The following is a 27,990-nucleotide window of genomic DNA, read 5'->3' as shown; positions in this document are numbered from 1 at the left end:
TCAGTGAGCTTTGCTTTCACTGTAACTTATGGTATATTTTCCTGGGTTTGATTCCCAGCTCTGCCACTTGAGTTGTGGAGGCTTATCTGGGGAATTCAGATTAGCCTGCGCACTCCCACACATGCCAGCTGGGTTACCTTGGGCTAGTCACAGCTTTCCAGAGCTCTCTCAGCCCCACCCACCTCACAGGGTGTTTGTTGTGAGGGGGGAAGGGAAAGGAGATTGTCAGCCCCTTTGAGTCTCCTACAGGAGAGAAAGGGGGGATATAAATCCAAACTCTTCACAGTAGAGGGCAGCAAACTCTTCATACTCCATTGGAAGCTCTGTCCTTAATATTTACTCCCAATTGTCAGTCCAGTCCTAAAAGCTTCTAGGAGATGCTGACAAAAAATATACAGCTATCAGTTAAGAAACTACCCATCACATTATCTCAAGTAATCCAGGTTCCTTCTACATGTTCAGTTTCACTAAAAATTTGTTGCCATAATGCCATTTGAAAGAATTACACATAAAGGATTCTTTTATTTGTGGGGACTTCTTTAACATTTATAAAGCTTTGCTGTAACCACAATGTCTGCTGGTCCAGCTCCTTTTCTTTTCGTTCCAGGTCTTCAATTTCTGCTTCGAGATGCCTCAGTCGATCTACTATTTCCTGTGTGTTGCAGCCAGCACCCACGCCTCTTTGAAACAAAAATGTAGTGTTATAAATGAGCAACTTGGAAGCAAAATGGTTAAAATAGCACAGTAAGAAGGTTATGGGCTGACACACTTCCAGCAATCAGCCGCAAGAGGATAGCTGCTTGCCTTCCCCTATAGCCCCCTTTTAGCCCAAAGCATAATGACAGCTGGGGGACATACACTGACAAAACATCACACAACACAGGTGACTGCAGTGAGGAAGTGCAATTGGTATAAGTGACTCTCTCTGCCTTTCACAGCAGCAGCGGCATTTAGCATTAGCAGTAGCATTACCAGTAAAGAGACAGGGAATGCACTTCTTCCAACTTCTGTCTCCTCGCTTGCCTGTACAATTTATTTTCCACGCAGGTTCCCCAGCCCCTATCATTATCGATACGGAAGCCCACTGGGGGCTGCTGCAGGAAGGGCCAGGCGACGTAGTCCCTTCTCCCTCCTTCCCCATGTCAGACCAGAAAGTACTATTGAAATTTCATTACATCAGTTTCATCATCTAATATGTTAATAATATTTATATCTTATTCTAATAAGAATAGGAAAACTAACCTTATTTCATTTTTCTTCTTCATCCTTTGTTCCATTGCCTCTAATAATAATAATAATAATAATAATAATAATAATAATAATAATAATAATAACCCTTATTAGGCATAAACAAAATATCTTAATTTTGCTTTGGCAAAAAATGTACAGCAGATGTGGATTGATGCTATGTGGAGCAGCATCCGAACCTTTTTGTCACAGATTTTTTCTTACACACTTGACCCACATTCTATGGAAGGTATCTGGTCCTGCATCTGATTCCAGAAAGCCGACATTTCCACTCTACCGCAAAATGCAATTGTCCTCGATGTCCTGATTGGCCGTCGTGCCCTGGAGGGGCAGGCACTTTTTGAACGCATGGTTGTGATGAGATATCGGAACCCCGCCTTCCAATTTGCTATCGTGCGCTTGTGCTCTCGTCTCGCTGGGACGATTCCCCGTGAGGTTTCCCAAGCTCAGCATTTCTTAATAAAGAGCCACAGCTGTTTCCTGCTTTGCTCCTGCCGGCTTGCCGTACTGAGCTTTAAAAGCAATTTTCACAGCCGACCATGCCTCTGGGGCTGGATGAGGCAGAGTTGCTGCTAATTATCCTGCTGCTTCTTGGCCATCTGATATGCCTGACATTTTGCAGGAATGAAAAACTCTGCCAGCTGCAAAAGTGCGCCAATGAGTTGGGGGGGGGCATTAAATAAAATGTGCTGTAGTGCATTAAGAGCAGCCGGATTCTACGCTGGAGAACTGGGTTTGATTCCCCACTCCTCCACCTGAATGGCAGAGGCTTATCTGGTGAGCCAGATGTTTTCCCACACTCCCACATTCCTGCTGGGTGACCTTGGACTACTCACCATTTTCTCTGAACTCTCTGAGCCCCACCTACCTCACTGGGTGTTTGTTGTGGGGAGAGGAAGGGAAAGGACCTTGTAAGCCACCTAGAGTCTTCTTACAGGACGGAAAGGTGGGGTATAAATCCAAACTCTTCCTCTTCTTCTAGTATGGGCCAACTAGATCAGGGCCTAGATGGGGGAAGGGCGTTAGGACCCAGTAACTATGCCAGCCTGACCAACCCAGCACCCTGCACCTTCTGGTAACCCAGGGGAGGAAAGGACTGCCCTGCCTTGCATGCAGGGCCATGATGACTTTTGTGTTCCACCTCGTGGTCCAGCTCTCACCATTCCAATTTTTTTCTATCTATGCAGGTAGTGCGAGGATTTGCTAACCTCGGGTTCCCACAGTGTGTTGGCGCGATAGACGGGTGCCACATTGAAATACAGAATCCATCGGACGCACCAGGTGAATATCTGAGCAAGAAAAGGAACCACTCCATCGTCCTAATGGCCGTATGTGACGACAATGGCCGTTTCTTTGAAGTGGACATTGGTCACTTGGGCAGGAGCCATGATGCGCACATATTCCGTGGATCCCACTTCACGCATGCCTTCTTCCCTGTGAATCCCACCCTGACAGTGGAGGGAGTGTCCATTCCGCCACTTGGTATTGCGGATGGTGCCTTTCCCTTGTGTAGGTGGCTCGTTAAGCCATATGTTCCAGCGCACCATGCTTTAGAGGGCTACTTCAATTGGAGACTGTGCAAGGCCAGGTCCGTGGTTGAGCAGGCCTTTGGTCGTCTGAAGTCCAGATGCCGATGCCTTACTGCTAAGCTGCCTATACGGACCAAAAACCTCAACGCTCTTGTGGCGGTCTGCGTGGTGCTTCATAACATATGTCAAGTGGATGGACATGATGCGCCGGAAAGTGAAAGCAGGGCGGGGGCCCTCCTTACTCAGATGGAGGAGCAGCATCCCATAGTTCTGCAGCGGAGGGGGGGGGTGATGAGGCTAACCTTGCTGTGGGCAAGGCTATAAGACACGCCCTTGCAACTTACCTGTACTTGTCTCATGAAACACGACAATAGCACTCACCATACAGTTCCCTTTCTATCCCAACTGTTTTTAAATACCCCATGTCGACTGTTGTATCTATCGCCAATTAAACTTTATGCATGCTTCATTTGCAATGCGTTCCCCCCTCTCTGTTCCTTTTCCATGTGTTGGCTTGGTGCACTTCCACAAGCACATCACTTGAGTGTCTCCCGCTAGCCAGACTTCTACTGTGCGCAAGCATTTGGAATGTATGGGAAAGGGTGGCCAAGCAGCAGCAAAGGGTCTGGATCAGGGGTAGGGAACCTTTAACACTCAAAGAGCCATTTGGACCCGTTTTCCACGGGAAAAGAAAACACTTGGAGCCGCAAATAATTTTTGACATTTAAAATAAAGATAACACTATATATATTGAGGGTTTTTTTACCTTTTACTCTGCTCATTCTGAGAAGCGCATGGATGCGCCCGCCCTGCTGCCTGCAGGGCGGGCAAGGATGGGGCCAGCGGCTCGGCTCGTGGAGCCACAGTGCAAGGGCAGAAGAGCCGCATGCGGCTCTCGAACTGCAGGTTCCCTACCCCTGGTCTGGATGTTCAAGCAGCACATTACCCCCTCCCCCGTGCAACACCATTTCCCTCACACAGGTTCCGTGAGGCAAAAAGGTACCAATGTGCTGTTCAAAAATTCCAGCCAAGGCAACCTACCCTGCAACAGCATCACTGTCAATGTTGTGTAAACCTGGAGAAAAGCGTCTACCTTTATGGTGGATTTAAAAGGAGAATCTGAGCTCTCCAGTGTAAGCTACAGTAAAAGTAATGCTTTTTCAGGGTTGATTCCCCTCCTTCCAAAAATAGCATCACTTTCAATGTTGTTCAACCTAGGGAGTCCTGGGTGTGTTCAGATTTTTGTGTTGGGGCATCTACGCTGTGATGGTGAGTTTGAGATGACCTGGTGCAATAAAAGTTGTTTGGTCATGGTTGGGGAGGGAGGCTGCCCAGGGCCGGGGGCACAAAAACCTTATTTAACTCCAGGGTTCATTTTCCCTAGTTACACCTTGGACCTGCCTACGTCCCTCATCCCTTTCTTTTGGTCTGCCATTACTGCGAGAGTGGGCCATTTGGACAGTCCTGCAGAGAGTCACGACTCACAGGGAGGTATCATGCAGCAAAGGTCAGTTGCTGCAGCCGGGGGTGTCATGCAAGCTTGACAACTGCTGCACATGGGGCCACTCCGCATTAAGTAAGCAGATTTTCAACACTGTCTTACTGCAGACACTGCTCTGGAACATCGCGTCGAGGTGATCGAGGAGTGGCTGAGAAAGAGGAGGCTGGCCCTGAAAAAGGGCACGAGAAAGGAGGAGGGCTGCAGCAGAGGGCCAACCTTGAATTTCACCCAGTTTACAGTTCAATGTGTGCCACAGCACGGATTCCTGTTTGGTAGCATACAGTTTGCTGTATTTTTATAACAGTTTGCAATGTTTGCTGTTTCCATGCTGTTGTTATTTTACCAAGATAAAGTATTAGCAAATGTTGAAGAGGAATGTGTATTTCGTGTCAGTGGGTGGTGGTGTGTGTGCTTTGAGTTAGTGCCCTGGGATTACGGAAGCATTTCCACGGGCACCTCCGAACCCATGCCTCAACACCCTTCAGAGGCTGCTTACAGGAGTGGGGATTCCAAAGAGGAGTTTCAGGACGAGGACCTTTGGGATGTGGACTCAGTAGCCGTTCTTGGGAAGGCTGCTCCCTCACACATACTAGGAATAGATAACAAACCAGAACTTTATTAACATTTGCAACAGCAGACCTAACGTGGCCCAAATACCTGAACAGTTCTAACCACGCAACAGCGCAGGAGTGCATAAACAGGCACGGAAACAAAAAAACAAACACTTGTAACGGTGTGCTGAAAGCAACAAGATATCCACGATGTTCCTTGTTTTCCGATGCCGCTTAGGGCCAAGCACACTCCCTCTGATCTTTCCACTAGGATTCATTGCCCCCCCGCCCCCCCCCACTACTCAAGATTCCCCGCCCTGCCCCATGATGGTGAAAGAGGCAGAGATTGCACCCTGAGCACGGCCTGCAGGCTGTCCAGAGGGGAGCTGCCTGGCATGTGAGTGTTGACTATCAGATTCTGTGCAGGAGAACTTCAGTGCTGCTTTGACTGCCACCGGAAGGCAGGCTTTGCACCTCATGCATGTCAGCATCACCATCAGAACCTGTAGCTGCGAAGACAGGAGAAGAGGATCCTTACAACAAATATTTTTTCAGCAACAGCTCAGCAATGTGCCCGTTAGTCATGGCGTTTTAGGAACTCACTGCGCATCTGTGTCATCGAGATCTGTGTTGCATCTTCATCCAGGGACGTGTTCAGCTCCGTAGTCGACGCTGCTGAAAGGGAAGCAGTGGCTCCATCAGCACAGGGAAAAAAGGGCCCCCAACTGTGTGCAATGCAACCACACACACACACACACACACACACACACCCCAGTTGCTGGCTGATTAGTGATGTATTAAAAAGAAGCCAGTTTCAGGTCCGCACCCTCTCCCTGCACTGCAGGCTGCCTGATAATGAATGGTGCAAAGGGGGGGAAAGCTCCCCCCATCCTCACACCACAGGGCTCATGAGGGGGATGAGACGAAGGCAGAAGGACATTCCCCACCTCCTCTCCTTGCACCAAATGTTGTATAACAGAGGTTTTCGTGAAAGAAAAGAAGAATTGTCATCTAACACCCCCCCACATTGGTGGGGGGTGGGCTGCCAGTGGGCTGCAAATGGGGCGGGGCATCCCACCCTGACCTTGCTGGGAAAGGTTCCTGACACTGCATGGCTGAAATCCAGAAGGCACACCCCACACCCCTCCCTTAACATAAACAAATGCATGACATGACTTGTTGCAAAGGCAGAAGTGGCATGCCCCCTCTCTTGCTCCTCTCCCCCCAGGTTGGCTCACATTGGATGGCGCAGAAGTAGAACTAGGGAGCCCAGATTCTCCCTTTAAGGTGGATTTAACAGGAGAATTCGGGCTCTCTAAACAACATTGAAAGTGATGCTGTTTCAGGATGGATTCTTCCTGTAAGGGAGATTTAAAAGGAGAATCTGTGCTCCCTAGTCTAAACAACATTAAAAGTAATGCTATTTCAGTCAGGAGTACCCCACTCCACCCTGAAACAGCATCAGTTTCAATAATGTTTAATCTAGGGAGCTGAGATTCTCCCTGTAAATTGGATTTAAAAGGAGAATCTGGACTCCCTAGTTTAAACAACATTGAAAGTGATGCTGTTTTGGGCTGGACCCCCCCCCCCAAAAAAAAAAACAAAAAACCAGCATCACTTTCAATGTTGTTTAAACTGGGAAGCCCTGGGTGTGTTCAGATTTGTGAGCTGGGGCATGTTCTGTAATGTGATGGTGACTTTGAGACGACCTGGTGCAAAAATCATTCTTAGTTGTGGGAGGGGGGCAGTCGCCCATATGGGCGGGGGGGCCCCCGGAAAACTCAGGTTTTGCCCTGGGCTCCATTTTCCCAAGTTACACCTCTGTTTGAGCACCTCCTACCTCAGATCCTGAAACTGCTCTGAGGCCAGAGGAAACCCCCTCCCCCACCCCCCCACCCCGTTTCAGTGCTTTTGCCTTGGCGCAGCACTCCACAGCATTTCTGTTGGAGGGAGGCACATTTCAGCAGCCACCTTTTCAAACACATCGATGTTTCTGTAGTGGCTTCTTTAGTGAACGCTGCACTTCCTCCTCTTCCCATATCCCAATGAGGTCCTTTGTGTCGCCAGTCTGCCACGCTACACACCTACCTGCCACGCTTTGCTGGAACTTCTGCATGAACTGCTCGCCCCCTCCATCAGGAATTACCGGCCGAAGCTACCGTTGTACCGATTAAACGGTATGAGAGTAAGCTGCATTCCCCTCCTGCCGATCCAACAAGTTCTCGAGACCTCATGGTCTTGCTACACAGAGGTAATAGGAAGCGTGACCGACCGCAAGGAGCAGTAAAAGGCGAGTGAGAGGATATCGAAACCTAAAAATCTGCAAGCGCATTGCCATTTTACTAGTGGCTTCTGATTGGCTGGGATAAATTGCGTCACTGCTGAGGCGGGCATCTTAAAAGTGGAGCAGTTGCCAGGTTTTACACACTAGCCAGGCACATCCGGAGTAAAACCATGTTTTTTGAAAAAGTTGTACATACATCCAGGAGCAGGGAAAACGTGAGGTAAACGGTCAGATATGGGACAAACCGGAAAGTGAACCAAACTGATCTGTGACACAGAGCTAGAGAGTGTGGAAAACTTGCAGAAAACGGAACAGTCTCAAATAATTGTTCTAGAACAAACCTGCAGTGTGGAAAGGCTCCATTTGCTCCAATGATCTTAATTCCTCTCTTTCAATTGCCTTAATTTTGAAATGGATGTTTCCCAATTCAAGCAGACATTTATTTTTTTCCCGTTCAATTTCCTCTAAGCTTTCTTCTATTATGTCCTTCTCTTTCAAGAGATTAGCTCGCTTCTTGACCAGCTCAGCCCTCCACTTTTTTAGCTCCTGCTTTCTTTTGAATGTCTTCTCCGTCTTTCTGAAAAGGAAGCAAAACAGTACATATCTCTCTCACTCAGATTTGGCCACGGTGATTCATGCAATGGTCACTTCCTCCAGACCTTTCTAACAATTATCAAATCTCATTATACTTCAGATTAAACAAGGTGGTTTGTGCCATAAAACCACCCACAGATGATGCTGCTACAAAGAAAAAATGAGAATTTCTAAATGAACAAAAAGCCAGAAACATCAGCTCAGTGTTCCAGGGAGCATGGAACACATTAGATGACCTTGGGGAGCCATCCTGCAGCTCATGGCTGGAGATTTCCTGGGATTACAACTGACCTCCAGGGAACAGAGATCACAAGAGGAAAATGGCTATTTTGTAGGGTAGACTCCATAGTGCTGTACCCCATTTAAATTCTGACCCTTCCCACAACTTCACCCTTCTCATGGTCCAACTCTAACGTCTCAAGGTACTTCCCCATCTGCAACTGGCAACCTTAATCCAGTCTACTAAAAGAAAAGAAGAAGGCAGAAGAAATGGTCCTACTCACAATTTAGCAAGATCCCAGGGAGGAGAATTGAGGATGAGGAGTTCCAAATTGCCTCCCCCCTCCCCCAACACACATTTATTTTATTAGGGCATCTATCCAATGCATTTCTATCAGATTTCTGAATCTATTAATAGCTACACAGGAAGGCTAATTTTCAATTACATCCAACCTCCTTGTGCTTAGCAATACAAATGTGATTTCAATTTAAGAATTGAAGGCGTTTTGGATACAGATATTTTATGATTAACTGTCACCACATAATAAAAAACCCAGCTTCCAATAGATTTGAAACTACATCTTCTGCCCTACTTGAAAAGAAAAATTTAAAGAGGATCATATTTTTATTTCACATGTGAATAGCTGATGTGAATAGCTGATGGAGTCCCCATTTTGATAGAAATGTTATCCAACTGGTGGAGCGTAACGGTTCAGGGTAAAATAATAAACTATATTCCAGCTAAAGGAGGAAAGAGAATGGATTATTTTATAGAAATATTAAAATATCAAGACCAGTCCTTTTTTCTTTAATACGAGGGAGTTTTTAAAAGCCTCATATATTATTATATTGCGACTACTTTATCTTAGTTGTTTGCAGAACTTTCAAATTTGCATATCATCTTGATAATCAGCACATAAAAATAAAGAAGTAGTCACAGCCATGAAGGCACAAAATATTGCAGGAAGTGTAACCAGACTCTGCCATGCCAGACATTTCTGCCCAAACGTTCCCATTTAGATTGCTGTTCTGGTCACGATAACAGTGCCCGAGAAGACGCCTTACTTTTGCGTGGCCAGATGAGCATGCAATGTGTGGCCCCTGTGCCACATGTAGTACAGTCCAGTTGGGCAAAAGGGTTCAGATGGCCCAGCAGAGAGTCTGAGGAGGAGGAAAGTCAGGTTGCAAAGTGTATGTTAGCAGATGAAAATCGTTTCCAAGTGTGGGTTAACCTATAGTTGCAGATTTCTGAGGCTGAAAGAAAGGCGCCTTGCCCAACAACTCCGCCAGCCATAACCTGAAAGTTGAGGCATTTAAAAAATGGCCAAGTGAGCAACCTATCTTACTCTGCCCCAGTTTCTCCATTTGTGAACTAGGAATAAAAAGGGATGTTCTCCATTCAAATCCTGCAAGGGAAACAATATTACATCACATTTAATGTTGTGGAATAATTTCACAGAGGGCCAGAAACCTTTTTTTAGTCACAGACTTACTGTTTGAGGGGAAGGGAGGCCTTAAGAAAGCCGAACTCCCTCGGCCTCCATTCCCTGCTCTGTAAAAAGAGAATAAATAGCAGTTCTGAGTTTAAAACATTCCCGGGTTGGTCAATAAACTGAAGACTATGTTTATTGAAGTTTTCCATTTTGTGATAGTAGGCTTATGATTTTTTTTTATAATGTGCAATGTTATGATTATTGCTAATGGCTGCTTATATTATTTGTTTTTTTCTGATGTCTTGCTATTCATAATGTTATGCTTATTTGATATTGTTGATTGACTGAAGTTGATGTTATGACTGCTGGTATTGTTATTCTTATTGTACACCACTCTGAGCCTTTCAGGGGAGGGAGGAATATAAATTAAATATAAAATACAAAAGAAACGACACCTCTCAAGGTGGTTGAAAAGCTGTGAGAACAGCAGGTGAACTTAATCAAGTCTACATTTCATGTTGATTTTATATATGTGTGTATACGTATGTATGTATGTATGTACCGTGTTTCCCTGAAAATAAGACAGTGTCTTATATTATTTTTTGCTCCCCAAGATGCGCTCTGTCTTATTTTCAGGGGATGTCTTATTTTTCTGTGTTCTGTTCGTCGGGCATGCTTCCAAACAAAAACTTTGCTACGTCTTACTTTCGGGGGATGCCTTATATTTCGCACTTCAGCAAAACCTCTACTACGTCTTATTTTCAGGGGATGTCTTATATTCGGGGAAACGGGGTATGTATGTTCGTGTGTGTATATATACGTACACCCTGAGTCCTTCGGGGAGGGCGGTTTAAAAATGTCATTAATAAATAAATCTCTGTGAATGCAATTTTATTTTTGTATTTCATGTCACTGTTAAAATTCGCCTTTCCTGATGGGACCCAGTTTATGTAAATGAATTTACACATCAGAATAGCAAAGAAGCTGACAAAACCCCTCCACGCTTTGTAAAATAGCCACAATTCAACCCCTCCCCCTTTTGAAGTTACACAAAATAAAACTTCCAAATGTTTTGATTAAAAAAATAACTGGGGGTGAAGAAAGCCAACGCACCGCGCGCTTTTCCTGAGGAACCCGAGGGTGCTGTAAATGACGCGCGCCTCAGAGTCGCGAAAGCGCTTCACAGAACGCGTGTCCGTGTGAACGCCTGCGAGCGTGCTTGTGGGCGTGGCCTCGCGGCCCTCGGATCCAGCGCGACGCTCAGATTTAGCGCAAAGAGAAGGCCGGCCGCGCGCGACTCCTCCTGGCTAAACTGAGGGTCAAGTAACGCACTCGGCTGAAGGGGCAATTTGGGCGGGAAAAGAAGAACGGGGAGGGGCGTGTGGGTCTTTGAACTCCGCCCTCGAGGCGCCACCTCCTCCTTCTGCTCCTCCCTACCAAACCTTTGGCCTCCGATCAGCTGATTGGCGGTTGGAGGGAGGCGCTTCGCCACCCTCTCCCCAACCCTCCCGTCACTCCACCCCCACAGTCACCCTATTGGCGGATGCGGCAACGAATCCGTGGGAGGAGGGGAAAAGAGAGAGGCGGGATTGAAGGAAGGCGGTGTTCAATTATCTCCCTCACCCCCTCCCCCCGAGAGACGGAGACTTCTCATTGGCCGTGGGGAGCCGCCAGTCGTGCTCGTCTCGACCCCGCCCGGCCAATGGAAAAGGAGGGAAGGGTCCGGCGCTGAGAGGACAGGCCTGCGCGCGTGCGTAGTTAAGGCGCGCGCTTGCGTCACTGCGCGTTGTGACGTCGCGCGCCGCCTTCAGGAGTGTGTGGTGGCTGAAGCTGTGAGGGTCTGTCTCTGGCTCCCCCGTCTCCTGGCCGGGCTGGAGTGGGCCGCGGGCGCGGTGAGTGCGAGGCCGAGGCTGGGCTCGGAGCGGGGAGAGGCCTGGACCTCCTGCCCTCCGTCCCCCTCCCTTCCCCCATCCTGGAGGTCTTCTAGGGGAAGGAGGCCACGCCCCTCGGGGGGAGGCTGGGGCGGGGGCCAGGCATTCACTCCCCCACCCCACCCCTCCCCACCCTGACGTGAATGTGTTTCCCAGTGGGGAGGGGCTGTGCCCCGCCCTTCCCCCACCTCAGGCTTATTTCAGCCCCCCCAGCCAGGAGTTCAGATTCTTCCCACCCTTCATCTGCTTTCCTTATTCTTCTGTCCTCTTTTCTCGCCCCCCCTCCCGCCAATAAGGCAGAGTTGGGGCTCCTCAGCTCTGTGCCCCCCCTCCCCCCTCCTTTCTCTCTAGCCAAGAGCCAGCAGCACCACGTCCCTCTTGAGCTGTAGATAGGCTGCGTTGGGGGAAAGCAGATTCCAGGAACTTTAGGGCGGAGGGAACAGCAGGGTGTTGATGGGAAGGGCTGTCAAGTTGCAGCTGATTGAAGATGACCCCAGTAGAAATTTCAAGGCAAGAGATGTTCAGTGTGGTTTGCCATTCCTCGTCTCTGTGTAGTAACCCTGGGTTTCCTCAGTCGCATCCCATCCAGCCTACTGACATATGCGTGCCCCCCCCCCCCCCGGGGATTGGAATGTAGTGTGGGCACAGATGTTCCAAATTCCCAGATATTCCTGTAGCCTCTTAAATTCTCTGAACTATTTTCACATCCCACCCCTCACCTGAGGGACAGTGAGCCAAGCACAGCATGTTGTGGAAAACGCTGTTTCTGCCTTTCTCCACCTGCCCCCCCACACATGGGCTACTTACCAGTGAGGTGCTTTGGCCACAAGTGCCCCCTGTTCTCTCTTCTCCCCCACCCCCACATCACTCTTTTCTTCCTCCCACCAAGACCTGTCCTGTTGCTATAAATTATTAGCTGTTATTATTAACAACATTGGTTGCCTGTTGCCTGTTTTGTTTACTCCCTAACCTGTTCCTGTTACTGCCTAACTAACTTTTTTTTTCTTGATGCCAACAAGAGGGTTTAAATGCTCAAATGCTGGTGCTTTCTTTATTTTGAGCAGGATCCTGATTCTTTTGACCCATTCGCATGCACAAACCCCCATTCAGCCACATTCCTTTTGCCTCCAGATTATTTTCCTTCCCCCAAATTTTAGTCCTCTCTAGACTTTGTCTTCTGTTCATTAACCAGCGGCACCTATTGGTGGTACTAATATTGTCATAATCTTCTTCTTGGACATCCTTCTCCTGTGGTAGTCTTATAACGAGTGTGACAGTAACAGTAGTTTTATTTACGGTCGACGACCAGAACAGCAATAATTATAACTAGTGGAGGTGTTATATTGGACGATGACTAGGGTTAAAATTTCTGTTCAGTCACTAACTTTACTTCGTGATTGTTGGCCAGTTACTCTCTCTCAGCCTGACCCACTTCCCAAGATTGTTGTGTTGATAGAATGGAAGAAGGGAGAACTATGTAAACTACGAGTTGCGCCTTCATCTCTGAGTTTAGGATGGGTGAGAGACTTCTGTCACTTGGAATGTTGTAGCCCAACCCCTATTTTATTTTGGGTCTGGTATTGGGCTATAGCCCTCCACCTCTCTAGAATTAAAAGGTCTCTGACTGCCAGCTGTTTCATTGCCATGGTTAGGTGTTAACCTGTGCTTTTCTCTCTGCTTCTCCTCCCCCTCCCCACGCCCAATCAAGAACCTACGTATATGTCTTCTTGTTAGTCTGTTTAGGATACTATTACCTCAATTATTTAAACAGGCAGAGATCTTTAGCTCAGTCCTGTTTTAAGTACTTTCTGTATTTACAGAGATCCTCTTTCCACCCCCAAAGCTGGCACCTGTGGTCTTCTCCTGTGTGGCCATGCGTCCCACAACACTTCTGGGTTGGTTTTTCCTCCCTCTACAGTCTTCATTGTGGCACCCTTACTTGCTGTTCAACTAAGGATTCTATTACAATGCCCACTTTCCTAGTAAATGGATTCCTGTTACTTTTGGAAAGCTTTTTCCAAAAGTGTGTTCAGAAATCCCTATTAATAGCTCTGAGTCTAGGACAGCATGTTGTGTTCATGTTGCTTGTTCCATGGAGAGCTAAGGTAACAACTAACCTATTATTCAAATTTTGAACTCCTCTGTTTGGACTGCATTTGTGGCACCTCTAAGCCTGGAAAAGTCCCAAGCACTTAGAAATTTGACATTGGTATTCAAGGATGTTGCGCTCCCTTCACCAATCCCTCCACCAGCTTGGTGTTTAAACTTGGTGTTGGCTTTTAAACATGGCCCTCTTAGAAACAACATCATGCTTTGCCTATCACTTGCAGCTGGAGGGATGTGGAGTGGCAGTGTTATTGGTCCAGGTTGGTCATTCTAGACTTAAGTGCACTGCCCATACAGGAGGAGAGAGCTGGGACTGCTTTCTGTCTTGAACACTATGATCTAAAGCCTCCCTACTTGGGTCACAATATTTTATTGAATCTCCCTCATGTCCTTGCTGGAAAGACCCATCTTTGTTTTTTTCTATTTCATACCTTTGTGCTGTAAAGACTTGACTTAGAGTCTGTTCTTTTTTGTTTGTGTCTTTCTGAAATGTAACAGTGTGCATAATTGCTAACAATTTATATCCTACCAAACTTGGAATGTGTTGCTTGTGTTTCAGTTCTTAGGTTCAGGTCTGCTGGTCTTCTCTTATCATCTTGTGTCCGACCTGACCAGTAAGGTTCTGGGGGGATGGTTGTTTGCCTTTGTTTTATAGGCCTTCCGCATCAGATTGCCACAGCTGTAATTTTGTGTTGTAAGGAGCAGCCAAGTGTGAGGATGGGCACACCACTTCTGCCAGAGGAACTGAATAAATGGAAGTGAAGTGGGGAGCTAAGTCTCACATGCAGCAGGTCCAGTGTATTGCATGTGTGACTTTTCTTTCCTGCTCTTTTGGGACAAGAGAATATGGTCTATGAGGTGCAGGGCTGTGTAGTTTACAGGACACCTGCTCCCTGTGTCGGGTGAGTTGTGACCAGGCTGTGCATGCTGAACTTCATATTCTCATCCAGCTACATGTTCTATATTCTTTTCTGCATGTGACTTCCTTTTTGTCATTTGCCTAGTTCTGATGCCTTATGAAGGTGATTTTATCAGCAGGCACCTAGGATGGTTCTGTTATGCTGCAAATAGAGAATCTCTGAGTGCTAGCCGAATTCTTGGGTTATCTTCCTAGATGAGGATATGAGAATGAGGGTTGCTTCCTTTAGCTGAGAGCCATTTTGTTCCGCCCCATGGGGCTCAATGGGATAGCCTCTGCTTGGCACTCCCTAGCAGCTCCAGTTCAAAGGACTGGGCCATAGGTGATGTGAAAGACCGCAGCCCGAGACTCTGGAGAGCTTTTGCTGGTAGACAATACTGTAGACAATACTGACTTTAGGGTGTTGTGGGTTTTCCAGGTTGTATGGCCGTGTTCCAGTAGCATTTTCTCCTGATGTTTCACCTGCATCTGTGACTGGCATCCTCTGAAGATGCCAGCCACAGATGCAGGTGAAACACCAGAAAAAAATGCTACTGGAACACGACCATACAACCTGGAAAACCCACAACACCCTAGTGATTCCAGCCGTGAAAGCCTTTGACAAAAAAAGACCTTGATGGACCAAAATCCTAATTCTGTTTAAAGTGACTTCTTGTGTATGAATGCAAATCGATGCCCAGCACACAATTTTTAAAAATATATGTTCCATTGGTGTATTTTTCCTTTTCCCCCAAACACATGTTGATGCTCTTTGCAAGGGGATGTCTGTGTCTCATACTGTTCTGCATGAGCATCTGAAGTAATCAGTCCTTGTGCTAATGTCACAAAGAGCACAACTAAATTACTGGGCCAGCATTTCCTAAACTTCTGATAGCCAAGGTTCAGAGTCTCTGTCCCCTTCCCCAAGAAAATGTTGGAAGCACACCCTTTGTTCTTGTTTGTGCACACTGTAAAAGTCAATTAGGGAGAAGGCTAAGAACTGCAGTCTCTGAGAGGAATCCATCCTGTAAACTTCCTGGCAAGTTCTCCTCCAAGGGTATATCTCTGTCTCTGTCTGTCTCTGTGCTGGGAATAATTGGTGCATTCAGTCACATCTGGTGCAGACACGGTTCATAAATACTGACTCCACATCAGAAGGTGACTGGGGCTCTTGCCTTGCCTCCAGAGCTGCACTGGGCATACTCCTGTGCAGTTAGGTAATGAGGACTCACAGGAGCCTTTCAACGTTGTTCATGGCATGCTCCTCAACATGAAAATTGCTTGTCTGGATAATACAGACCACTTTTGCTAAGTGAGTCCTTGATGTAGGTTGGCAGCTGTGTGGTGGAACGGCCCTGCCTCATTTGTAGAACAGTCCTGGTGACTCTTCTGGGCCTGTGTTTAATATCACGTTGGCTAGATATGTCAGGGCATAAATAACAGGATTGACAGTCTGACATGAGTGTTCTGTCAGTCAAAGTGGTCTGCCTCGAACTTTGGGGAAACTAAAGCAGATCAGACAACTCGGAAGGAGTCATTTGTTGCTGTCATGTCGTGAAAAATGCCAAACCGTGTTCTGTGTGGATGATAACTAAAGCTGTATTAGGACATAGCAACCTAGATACGAATAAAAGTCCCGCCTTATTAGAGAGGAACTTTGCAATACCGCCACTGAGGAATAACCTGCACACAGAAGTCAGGTGCCTCAGTCGCTGTGTCTGCCCCCACAGAGACATTGAGCAGGTGCCATGTTTCCCCAGTGCCCCGCTGTTTTGGCCTGACTCCTACTGTCTGTTCTCTGGATCCAGTTTCAAGATCTTGCTGATGGCAGAGATGTCTGCAAAAGGACCCATTTTAATCCACTGGAGCAACCAAGGCATATTGTTATGAGGGATGTGTTGCACTTACTCAGGTAGAGGTTATGTGGCAAACTAGGGGTGTGCAGGTATGGTGAGAATCTGGCTTCCCCCCCCCCTTTTTTTCCCTTTTTTTTTTTTTTGGTGTAGGCTTGTGCAATCACTGTCTGTTAGCTGGCATGCCTTGTTAAACACTCTCATCTTCATGACTTGGTTTCTTCAAGCATCTCTGGCAAAGGATCGTTGTGCGGGCGGCAGCATTCCTTGGATCACATCTGCATTCACATGAGCATCAGCATTGTTAGTCAATCAGATGGGTGTATTTTATTTCTGCCTCGTTCTCTGTTGGATAATGATGGTTTCTAGGGTTGCATTCCACGTGGTGGGAGGGAACATGTGTGGGGAACATTGTAGAATTTTGACTTCGTCAAAAATTTTCTTCTTTAGAAAAAGTAGACGCAAATGCCTCCAAGAAAAGAAAAGATTAGGCTCTCCTGTTTGTGTACAGCTCACACGGATTAAAATAACTGTTCCTTTGCAAAGAGTGTTCTCCCCCCCCCCCTCTCACAGGAATGGAGGTGAGGGCAGACACTAACATTTTAGGGTCCTCATTTAACTGGGACTTTCCTATACTTGTCTAGTGGAATGAGGGCCATAAGGGTGAATATTCAGACACAGTCAACCTCTGAATCCTGGTATCAGAAGGCAACATCAGGGGAAGGCTTTGGCCTCTATGCGCAGTTGTTGGCGGCAGTGTGATACAGGATGCTAGACTCGATGGTCTTCTGTTCTTCTGAAAGCCTCGGCCTCTATGCCCCACTGTTGGCCCTCAGAAGGAGGCCACCATTTGAGGCAGGATTCTGGACTGAATGGACCCTCACTGGTCTGATCCCGCAGGGCTCTTCTGAGGTTCTTAAGAGCATCTATGTGTTCCTAATCTCCACTGTTGCTTTTTCTCCCAGCCACAAGTACTGTGGCTGGTTTGTACTGTTGTGTGTTGTTGATCCCCACCTGTGGAATAGAGCTTGTCTAGCCTTCCTGCAAACACACATGGCTCAAGAAGGCAGTTCATTCGTTCCTTCTAAGATATAATTAGAGCCAGCTGCCTGGTTGCAGATGTTGCTCTGGACTGCTCCTCACTGTTTTCTTTGGGGAACATGCTTGCTTTGGTTGGCTTTAATGATAGGGTCCAGAGAATTCAGTCACCCAGACCACTGCTTCCTCGGTCTCTCTTTTTTCTCTCTGAGGCAGACACTTGTTCTTTGTTTAAGAATTCAACAGCAGCATCGTTTCTGAGAGAGGCTTTTCCTACTGCTGCATCCCAAGAGAAGTTACCTATGCCATTGTACAGGGTAGCTGGGCTACACACATGAGTATCTTTCATTAATGGAATTTTTGCAAGGAGAGATCAGTCCGGCAGTGTCCACATCCTCATCTTCCTTGTCCTGCAGTTACATTGTGGATTCTGAGCGATTCCAGGGAAAAGGCCCTGCAGTCCAAATTCCCACCCTGGCAGGGAAATAAAAAGGGGAGCAGGAGGGTTTTTGAGTGGTTATTGCATGTTGCAGAGTTGCTGTTGTCTCTGGCAGATTGTTTCTGTGTTGCCCTCAAAAGAACCCATTCGGTTCTCAAAGCACTTTACAGTTCAGATTTATTACAATATACAATTCCAGTAGGTGGGACCAAGCCTGTCCTGTAAGGAGAGGGGACTGTTTATATTTTCCCCCGCCCCCCTCGCTTTCCCCTCCTTTTTCCTGGCATTTCTAGTAGCTGTGGCCATTGCCTGGCCAACCTCTTTGTACGTGTATTAAATATATCTGTAAATGTATCCCCCATGTTTTTACCCAGTGGGGACCCAAAGCAGCTCACACCATTCTCCTTTCCTCAGTTTATTCCTGTCTACAACCCTGTTGAGTAGGTTTGGCTGAGAGGGAATAGGTGGCCTAATGTCACCCAGCAGTCTTCCCTGGCAGTCTTCCCTTCAACCTAGTCCTAACCTCCAACCACTTCCCCACACTGGCCTCTCTTGGGCTTGGCAAAACACTGAGAAGCTGGGGATGTCTGTTGCTGGGGGACCTTGTGGCTGGCGGCTTGCAATTGTCAGGCACTCTGATGGGGCTGGCTGAAGTCGGGGGCTTCTCTGAAGCACAGCCCAGTGGTGGTGTGGACAGTGCTGGTGAAGTTCTCAGGAGAGCCCCAGTAGCAGCTCAGGCGCTGTTGGAAGACAGAATAAGCTGGGTTGGTTCATTGTCCAGTACCACTGAATCTTAGAGCTGGGAGAGACCACCAGGGCCATCAAGTCCAATCCCCTTCCAGCTCATTGGCACTGGACAACCAACCAACCCAGCTTATCAGCCTTCCAACAGCTCCTGAGCTGCTACTGGGGCTCTCCTGAGAACTTCACCAGCACTGTCCAGACCGCCACTGGGCTGTGCTTCAGTGAGAGAAGCCCCCAACTTCAGCCAGCCCTGTCAGAGTGCCTGACAATTACAAGCTGCCAGCCACAAGGTCCCCCAGCAACAGACAGCCCCAGCTTCTCAGTATTTTGCCAGATATGATGGGTGGCTTTCTGTAAGATTTCTGAGTCCCACAGGGGAACCTTCGGTTCATGGTGCAGGCTCTGCAAGGTGCAAACATAAAACAAGCCACTGAGATCCTCACGCTCGGTTCTCTCTCTTCCAGGGAGGTCTGAAGCTGCCTGCAGAGGAGGCACCACTCCAGAGAATCTTCACAGAGTCGGATCTTTGCCACAAGTGGGCTTTTTTCCCATGCCATCCTGTCCTTTGGCTCACGGCAAAATCAGTGCTGAGTTGTGCCCCCCTGTGCTGAACCCCCCAGGTGTGAAGTCGAAACCATGTGAAGGGCCCTTCCTCAGCTTCCCTTGACCCCTGTCTTGGGTGAATTTCTGCTGGGCCTGAGTTGCCAGCCACCATGATGTTCCGGGATCAGGTGGGCATTCTCGCTGACTGGTTCAAAGGTTGGAATGAATGCGAGCAGACAGTAGCCCTGCTGTCACTCCTCAAGCGCATCTCTCGCACTCAAGCCCGCTTCCTGCAGTTGTGCCTGGAGCACTCGCTGGCGGACTGCACCGAGATCCACGTTTTGGAGTCCGAGGCCAACAGTGCAGGTAAGTGAGCTTCTTTTGGACTTGGGTCTCAGGCCCGGCTTCATCTCTTCAGAATGAGTGTGGGCGAAGGGCCTGCATGCTGCTTTCTTCAGTTGTCTGATCTGCGGGGAAGGAAGTTTGCAAGGGCGTGGTATAGGCCCTGCTAGAAAAGCTCTGTTCACACATGACTATTAGATACTGAATATAATAGAGCAGGGATTCCCAACATGGTCTCATGGGCACCGTGGATCCTGTCAGCACCTTTCCTAGTGCCTGCCAGACTTTTTTTAAAAGTGTGTGGATCCAGGTGGCATCTTCAGTCTAGCAGGGCTTCTAATTGGCTATTCAAATCAACATGGTATTGTTGTGGTGGTAGTTGCCGCTGCCTTGTTGGTTTTATTTCTTCCCGTTGGATTTAAAATGACTGCTCTTGTCCTCTGGAGCTGGGCTCCTTCTCTATGTGGGTCTGCCTTTCACGGTGGCTTTTCTGTGGCCGCACTCATCCCCTTGTGGCAGAATTCCAAAGGTCCTCACAAAGGATGGAGTCCCCAATCTATGGGGTCAAGTAATATTTTGCCTCTGATCATTGGCTGCCTTCCCGTTTTTAGAAATCAGAAGACGTTGTTTCACATATGAGGCTTTGCTATGAAAACACAGCGGATCATTCCTGGCTCAGGCCAAGGTCTTCCTGGTCCAGCATCTTGTTTTCATTGAGAGTAAAAGACTTCCCTAAATTTCCAAAGTAGGTTGTGAATGCAGCTGCCCTGTCCCACGGCTTGCTTCCCTGTCAAGTACGCTGTCTCTGAACATGGAGATTCCCCCTAACTATGGGTGTCAATTCTGAGTTTCTAGTGTTAGGAAAGGGGGGGATTCTCTGCCCCTGTTCATAACTATATAAATGTGTATAGCAGTCTGCTTTTAGGTATTAATGCAGCAGAAAATTTGGACGTCCCCAAGAACATGCTCAGTGCTGTCAGTTCTAGCTCTGATATTTTTTGCATGATGGACGTGTTCATGTTTAATCTATGTTGAAATATAGTCTAAAGTAGCCGTTGGTTTACTTTTGACTGTTGGTCGAAGAAGCCAACAGGGACAATCACTTGCAAATTGAAGAGCATAATGTATTCCTCTGGGCTCATCAGCTGAGAAGGGCCAGTGCCCCTACAAGTTCAGCAAGATTCCACTAGCCTGTATGATGACCATTCCTATTAGTTAGCCTCTGTTTACCATGAAGGGCATGTCTGAAGCTGTTGGCTTATAGAGTTGGCAAATCTAAACTTCCTGCTTTGGGGGGTGGGGGGAATGCTCTTGCAGCTCTCTGTAACCACACATCTTGAGCTCAAAAAACCCCACAACTGTTCCTCTACCATAAGGTGTCTCAAAGCAGCTTACAATCCCCTTCCGCTCCCCTCAGCAGGCACCTTGTGAGGTAGGTGGGGCAGAGAGATTTCAGAGAGAAATGTAACTGGCCCAAGGTCACCCAGCAGGCTTCATGTGAGGAAGTGTGGAATCAAAAATGGCACTCTTAAATTAGGGTTTGCCCCTTTTAACCGATACACCATACTGGCTCTCAAGGAACAATGAGACAAGGAAGTCAAATTGCCCCCATTTTCAGAAGTAGCCAAGAGGCCATCTGAATTAACTTCTGACTGATCTTGAAGGCCTTGTATTTAATACTTGGTGTCCGTGCACTCTAGCTAGCATATTGTTCCGACTTGTCCTCCTCAAGGAGGAAGCATTGCTTGTCTGCCCATGTTGCTGTCTTGAAGTACAGCCGTGTCTCTTGCACACACAGTTAACCTCTTGGGGGAATGAGTTCATTACAGATTGCACTGGTGCAGTGACATGCCTCTGGTTAAGCAGCTTGGCCTGTATTCTTGTTACACTACTTACCTGTGGTTTTTCTAATGTATGATGCTTGAGCTCCATTCTCCTCTTTGAGAATGTGCCTGAAGTGAACTAGGAGTCTCCTTCTTTGGAGGTGGTGGAGTCTCCTTTGGCGGTTTTTAAAGAGAGGCTGGATGGCCATCTGTCAGGTGTTCTCTGATTATGTGTTCCTGCATTGCAGGGGGTTGGACTTGATGGCCCTTGGGGTCTCTTCCAACTCTGTGGTTCTGTGAGGACTCAGAGCATGTATGGTGTTCATACTGGCACAGAAAAAGCTGCCGGGGAAACTGTGTTTCTTTCCAAATAACGTCACTATTTGAGCAATATCTTTCAAACTGGTCCCATCATGGCAAGCTCAGAATTTCACATTTGCCTTTAGTTCTCATTACGTCCATATTTGGATTGTGTGCAGCTGATGGGAAGGGGCCACCTGCCTTTTCTTGGTTGCTGTTGTTTCACGATCGAGTGGTGTGATTCTTAGAGGCATTTCCGTGCAGAGGGGATCGGTTAAATGTCTTTCCTTATCCCAACAGCCCTCATCAGCCAGTGGCATCAAGAGTCCAAGGATAAAGTGGTCTCCCTGCTCCTCTCCCACCTGCCCCTTCTCCAGCCTGGCAACACGGATGCCAAGTCGGAGTACATGAAGCTCCTGCAGAAGGTGCTGACGTACTCCACTGAGAGTAACCTTTTCATCGAGGAGAGCCGGCAGCTCCTCTCCTACGCCCTCATCCACCCGGCTACCACGCTGGATGACCGCAACTCTCTGGCTCTCTGGCTCAACCATCTCGAGGAACGTCTCTCCAGTGGCTACTCCAGCCAGGGCAGAGGTCGACCGGACACAGCCTACCACTCACGTCAGGGCTCAGACGAGTGGCAAGGCCCGGTAGATGCAGGCCTCGGGGAACTGGGGCACAGCTGGCAGGAGAAGCCCCCGCGAGAAAATGGGCACATGTCCTTCCACTCCTCTGGTTCCACTCCATCGGCCATCAACAGCATCGGGAGTAACACAAACACAGGTACAGAAAGACTGGGAGGTTGATCTATGGGCTGGGGTTCACCTTGCCTCTTTCAAGTCCCGTTGGGTGTAGCTTCCCTAACGGATTCCCCCCAAGTTGCTGGGAGCTTGTTCAAAACGACAGCTTTTTCTGCTATTCGCCTTGGAGTTTACCCACGTAAGCCTTGTTGAATCCAATTAGAGCTGCGCAAAATTGTGACTTGTAAGAGTTTTCTGGGGGTTTGAGGTGGCAAATATGATTTTTCCCCAGCTTGTCTCCCTCCTGAGGATACAGAAAACAATTGCCCATTCTGTAACAATTGAGTGTGTTGCATTTTGGGATATTGTCTCGTGAGAAAGAGGTGGGCTTCATCTTGAAGGAGAAGTTAACCGCTTTCCTGGAAGGACTGTACAGTAGACTTTACCTTCTGAGAAGCATCTGCTGGAAATAGGCTATTGCCAGCGAACTCTTAGCTGCCTGGTTTCTTCAGGGCTTCAGTATGTATTGCCTGAGTGTCTTCTACATAAAAAAAAGTCATAGCTGAGAAAATGAGTCCACTTTGTAGGGGCTACCTTCAGCTTTGAGAGTTGCTGTTGCAGTTCTAGGCACCAGTCCTGTGTAATGTGTTTGAGTTAGGTAGCTTAGAGCAGCACCTCGGAGACGCAAGATTTTTGCAGTATGAGCTGTCAAGACTGAAAGCTCCCACCACAAAAATCTTGCTTGCCTCCAAGGTGCCACTAGACTCCAGTCTAGCTATTCTGCAGACCAGCACAGCTACCCTTTGAATTAGTGGCTGTTGCATTTTCTTTGAGCCTGGTGAACCAGGAAAGGCCTCTAAGATGTTTCTGGGACCCAGATCTTCCTACCAGTAACAGTATCCTAACTTCCAGTGCATAAGTAGACTTTCTTTGTCTGCTTCACTGTGGTTTTCATAACTTCACAGAATTTCCATGTTTCTCCTTTCTGCAAGGTCCCTTATTTGTCTGCATTGATACTTCCTGTCTTCCAAAGGCTGCCTGCATCAGAGTGGGGCACCTCTGTCTTCCTGATGATTTCATAGACCACTTGTCTTAACAGTCCCTTTCTGTTTGCAGCCCTCCCCTGCCAAATCCACCCCAGCCCACTGAAGCGCTCCATGTCCCTCATCCCCACGAGCCAGCAGGTCCCCGGCGAGTGGATGAGTGTGGAGGAGATGGGGGCTCGGCCTGCCTTCATCTCCGGCGGGGAACACGCCCCCCTCTCACCCCAGAGCAGCGTGGCCTCTTCGGGCAGTGAGCAGACAGAGGAACATTCCGGCAGCCGCAACACCTTCCAGGAGGACGGCAGTGGCATGAAAGGTACTCCCGGGTTGTTGGGCTGGTGGCAGACTGGAGCCACGCCCTTCTTTATGGGAAGTGAACTGCCGTTCACGGAGTAGTTTTTCACCCCCAAGACTGCACACATTCCATTTCTCTTCCTCTCCTCTCACAACGTAACAAACTTTGCACGTTCGGGAACTTCACTTGGAATACCTGTCTGACATGTTCTCTGTCTTTTCAACCATGTGTGCCCCTTGCCATTTCCCCACACCTTAGGCATCTGCCCCATTCCGGGATTGCAACCTCTACTCTCAGCCTGTGGTTGCAGTTTGCAAACAGCATTGCATGCCTGAGAGTCAATCAGAACAGACTTTTGCGTTGGCAGCCACACGTGAGTGATGTCAACCAGGGATGGGAGAACGCTTGCAGTTCCTTGCTGCCTCACTTCTGGGCACCTTTTTGGGCACTCATTTTGACACTTCCCACCTTTCACTAAGGGCTGTTCAAATGTTGCCTTCAGGACTCCCAGGCAAAAGAGGTTTGTCTTCTTTCCACTGGGCTTGCTCTACACATCTCAGGAGACTAATCGGAGTCTCCCACTCAGCAGTTCTGCTTCTGCCGTGTTGAAGCTCCAAACATGGGACCCAGTTGCTGGGACTCTGTAGAGGAACCACAGCCATTCAGTGTCCAGTGGAGATGCAGGCTGGGATTGGACATCTCTTGTGCTTGAGAGGAGTGTTCAGGATTCAAGCAACTTTCTTAACTGGCTCTCTATGGTCAGTTGGCTGACTAAACCTTCATTCTTGGCTCCTATGCAGATGTCCCTTCATGGCTGAAGAGCCTTCGTCTCCATAAATATGCAGCCCTTTTTTCCCAAATGACCTATGAAGAGATGATGACCCTCACAGAACAGCATCTGGAATCACAGGTACTGCAAGTTTGGCTAAAACAGTGTCCTTTGTGCAGTTGGAGAAAGTTCCAATTTAGCTCAACATCCTTTGACAGTTGGCAAACATGGGTGGAGTGGGGAAGACATGTAAGCAAGAGGGATTGTGGTGCCTGGCTTTTGGGGTGCCCTGCACTCAGCCCGTCCTATCTCTTGAGCTGGTAGATGGTACTTTTGCATCTTCGTGGCTTTCCATGGAACCTTTAGGACTAGAAACGACGCAGCATGACACAGAACCTACAAAGATGCCTCCTCTGTGGAATGTATTTGTGTACTGTTTGTTGTTGGGAGCATGGCTTGGTTTGTAGACCCAAACGGCACGACGTTCACCCATGCCTGTCTCTTTCTGCTCCCTTTCTTTACTCCTGCCGTCTTCCCTGCACAGAACGTGACCAAAGGAGCCAGGCACAAAATAGCTTTGAGTATCCAGAAGCTGCGGGAAAGGCAGAGTGTCCTCAAATCTCTGGAGAAGGTAAAGCAGTCGTTCTTGGCACCTCAGGGAAGGGACTGTGGCTCAGCGGCAGGCTGTTTGCTTGGCATGCAAGTAATTGGAGGACCTTTCTGTGTCCGAGTGGCCTGGACGGTCTGCCAGATACTATCATAAACCCTGCAAGTGCTGCTGGTTAGCCCTTGTTCTCTTCTCTCTTCCTCTTAAAACATATTTGGCTTGTGGATTGAATTGCAATATAAAAATACAAAGAGGCAGATTTGATGAGGCGTTAAAGATAAGCTGTAAAATAGCATCAGCAAGGGCCATCGAAGAACAGACAGGCTATGCACATAACAGTGTGTTCACCCAGCTCCTAAGATGGGCACCAGAAGAATCTTATAGGGTGTTTCACAGCTGAGGTTCTCCCATCCCTCCCAAAAACTCATGTCCCTGGGGCCACCGTCTCTTTTTGGAGAAAGGGTGTAATACCAGCGGTGTCCAACTCTGGCACCCCAGATGTTCATGGACTATGATTCCCATCAGTCCCTGCAGGGGCTGATGGGAATCATAGTACATGAACATCTGGGGCGCCAGAGTTGGACAGCCTGGTATGCACTTTATATCCCTTTATGTATTGGTATGGAATAATTTGTGGAGGCACTGCTGTGGACTATCATGCCAGCTTGAGCTGTGCTTGAGTGATTCAACTTCCTCCAGTGCAGTCCCTCTCCATTTCAGACCCCGTGCAGCTGCAGGAAGCACACCTTTTTGACTTTTTGTTAATTCTGTCATAGCACAGTTTGAGAAAGCTTTTTGCCCTCTGCTGGCAAACTAAGAGTGTCTAGAGTTTTCCATAACGTGCACAGAGCCGGATGCAGAAGAATGGGAAGGAAGGTTCCCAGGCACACATTAGGAGACCTTTAACTCTCAAAGCTACAGCCTCTCTCCTGTTCCTTTTCTGCAGGACATCCTGGAAGGGGGCAACTTGTGGAATGCGCTCCAGGAACTGCAGCAGATAATCATCACGCCCATCAAGGCTTTCCACACCCTGCAGATCACAGCAGCCTCCAAGGAGGGCCAGCCGCTTGCAGGGGAGCCACGTGGGGGCCCCAAGCTAGGCTTAGAGAAGACCAGCAATGGGGCTGAGGATAAGGAGCCCCCAGCTGATACCTTCCCGCTCCCAACGGGCTCTCCTTGTGATGGGGAGTCAGGAGCGGCACCTATTGCTGAGGGAGACATTGCAGGACAGTTCACGCGGGTGATGGGCAAAGGTGAGCCCTTTCAGGGGTTGAGTTCTGGCTGTGCAGGTTTGTGTCCACATGACTCCAGATAGTTCCTGCTTCCCTTTAGATGGTAGCCTAGAGAGATACCAGTGCTTTGGGTAACTCCTGAGAGGTAAGTCAGGTTAGTCTATGTGTCTGGGACAGCTTAAAGACTCACTCATTGTGCCAGAAACTTCTTTATATGTGGGAAAGAACCGGTCATTTCCGCAGTGGCTTGTGTATGTTTTTAAACTTCTGTATGGCTTTAAGACTGTCTTGATATGTCTTCTGCGCATTGATATCTTAAAGCTTAATTGATTCCCTATCCATAAGAACTGTTTATCCTGGGGGCAGTACCTGGCTATGAGAACAAGTAGCATAGTGTGAAAAGGGGGGGGGGGCGTGGGAGGCCACTGGTTACACCCCCCAGGCCTGTCCTCTGTGAGATGGGAGTTCAGGTCTCCTCTACGGCTATGGGGCTTTGGCCTTGAAATCACTGGATTTCCCGTAAAACTCTCCGATTTGGGTTGGGACATGAATGACAGGTGGCGTGACGTGCCCCCACAAACCCTCTGCTGGGCCTCAGAGAGAGAAGCAGGGATGGATCTGGAATTTGGAACATTCTGAGAAAGGCTGAAGTTTGGGAAGGCTCTGAATGGAGGCTTTCTGACACCTGAGAAATGGCTCCTGTGCTTCCAGACGTTTTCTGAAATGTTTATAGAACTTAAAAAAGGTAAAGTTTCCCCTTCAGTCGTGTTCGACCCTGGGGTACCACTGCAAGCAGTGATTTCATAGGCAAGCCATTTTTGTGGGGTAGTTTGCCATTGTTTTCCCTGGCTATTCTTTACCCCCTAGCTATGTGCTAGATACTCATTTACCAACCAAGGAATGGATGGATGGCTGAGTTGACCATGAGCCAGGATATCTGACCCACAGGGGGCTTGAACTCCTGACCGTGTGAGTGGCAGTGCAAGCACTTAACCACTACGCCATGTGGCTTTATGGAACTTAGTTGCCCTCAATATGGGTGGATGGGGGCACGCCACGCCACCTCTTGCAGAGTTTCCATTGCGTGGAGGCAGCCTGTTCTCATTCTATACCACCAAGCAGACGGCTGTCTGGAACCGTGGTGCGTATGGGGACGCTTCTTGAACCTACGGCTGTTCCCTTTTCTATGAGTAAAAAGCCTAAAGGACAAACTGCCGGCCAACTTTTGAAAAGCGCATTGAGTTATTTAACAACTGGAGGACTCTGAATCCCTGCCTTGGCTGCCAAGCATGACTCCGTAACCCATCTCTGTCTTCTCCCTGCAGTGTGTACACAATTGCTGGTGTCCCGGCCAGATGAGGAGAACATCACCAGTTACCTCCAGCTGATAGAGAAGTGCCTGATGCATGAGGTAGAGGGGATGCCTGGTGGGGGGACTAGTGCTCAGAGGGGAACCCCGTTCCCTCCGCTTGTGATCACGCAGCCCCTCCTCTCTCAACCCTCCAGGCATTCACAGAGACACAGAAGAAGAGGCTGCTGTCCTGGAAGCAGCAGGTCCTCAAGTTACTGCGGACGTTTCCAAGGAAGGCTGTGCTGGACATGCAAGGCTACCGCCCGCAAAAAGGGTCTGTACGCAAGAGCCGGAAGGTCTGGGGTTGGAGTAGCCAAAGCGGGCAGGGTGTGTGTGACTTGAGGTGCCTCCAACAGCAACAGGGGAACTGCCAACTTCCAGGCAGGATCTCCTCCCCCCGCCACCCACTTTTCATCGCATTCTCCCCACGTTATTGACCTCCATTTTATCCTCACAACAGCCCTGTGAGGAAGATTAAGCTAAGGGATGTGGACCCCCCCCCCCAAAAAAAAAAAAAAGTTCACCCAGCATGTTGCTTTGGGATTTGACCCGGTGCCTTCCCAGGGATGCTGTAGCC

General features: G+C 48.3%; 2 protein-coding genes across 2 annotated transcripts in view; one reads left to right on the top strand and one right to left on the bottom strand.

Moving 5' to 3' along the window:
- Positions 1–502: 502 nt before the first annotated feature.
- LOC125435569 lies at positions 503–16,147 on the bottom strand. Its single transcript, XM_048501762.1, has 7 exons — positions 16,083–16,147; positions 11,135–11,342; positions 10,473–10,666; positions 7,455–7,690; positions 5,433–5,504; positions 4,775–5,338; positions 503–680 (listed from the first exon to the last, which is right to left on the bottom strand). Exons 1-6 carry the CDS (start codon positions 16,145–16,147, stop codon positions 5,241–5,243), a joined length of 873 nt encoding a protein of 290 aa, XP_048357719.1. The 3' UTR covers positions 503–680; positions 4,775–5,240.
- The window catches only part of SAMD4B (sterile alpha motif domain containing 4B), a 26,855-nt gene continuing 9,982 nt past the window's right edge, over positions 11,118–27,990 (top strand). Inside the window, exons 1-9 of the mRNA XM_048500029.1 lie at positions 11,118–11,251; positions 18,833–19,277; positions 21,677–22,159; positions 23,233–23,475; positions 24,255–24,364; positions 24,768–24,854; positions 25,777–26,083; positions 27,388–27,473; positions 27,569–27,687. Coding sequence (XP_048355986.1) covers positions 19,082–19,277; positions 21,677–22,159; positions 23,233–23,475; positions 24,255–24,364; positions 24,768–24,854; positions 25,777–26,083; positions 27,388–27,473; positions 27,569–27,687 — 1,631 coding nt within the window. The 5' untranslated portion in view covers positions 11,118–11,251; positions 18,833–19,081. The remainder of the gene's footprint in view (positions 11,252–18,832; positions 19,278–21,676; positions 22,160–23,232; positions 23,476–24,254; positions 24,365–24,767; positions 24,855–25,776; positions 26,084–27,387; positions 27,474–27,568; positions 27,688–27,990) is intronic.

This window comes from Sphaerodactylus townsendi, linkage group LG06 (assembly GCF_021028975.2).
Source record: "Sphaerodactylus townsendi isolate TG3544 linkage group LG06, MPM_Stown_v2.3, whole genome shotgun sequence".
In the NCBI taxonomy this organism is placed as follows: domain Eukaryota; kingdom Metazoa; phylum Chordata; class Lepidosauria; order Squamata; family Sphaerodactylidae; genus Sphaerodactylus; species Sphaerodactylus townsendi.
This window is presented reverse-complemented; position numbering and strand designations above follow the sequence as displayed.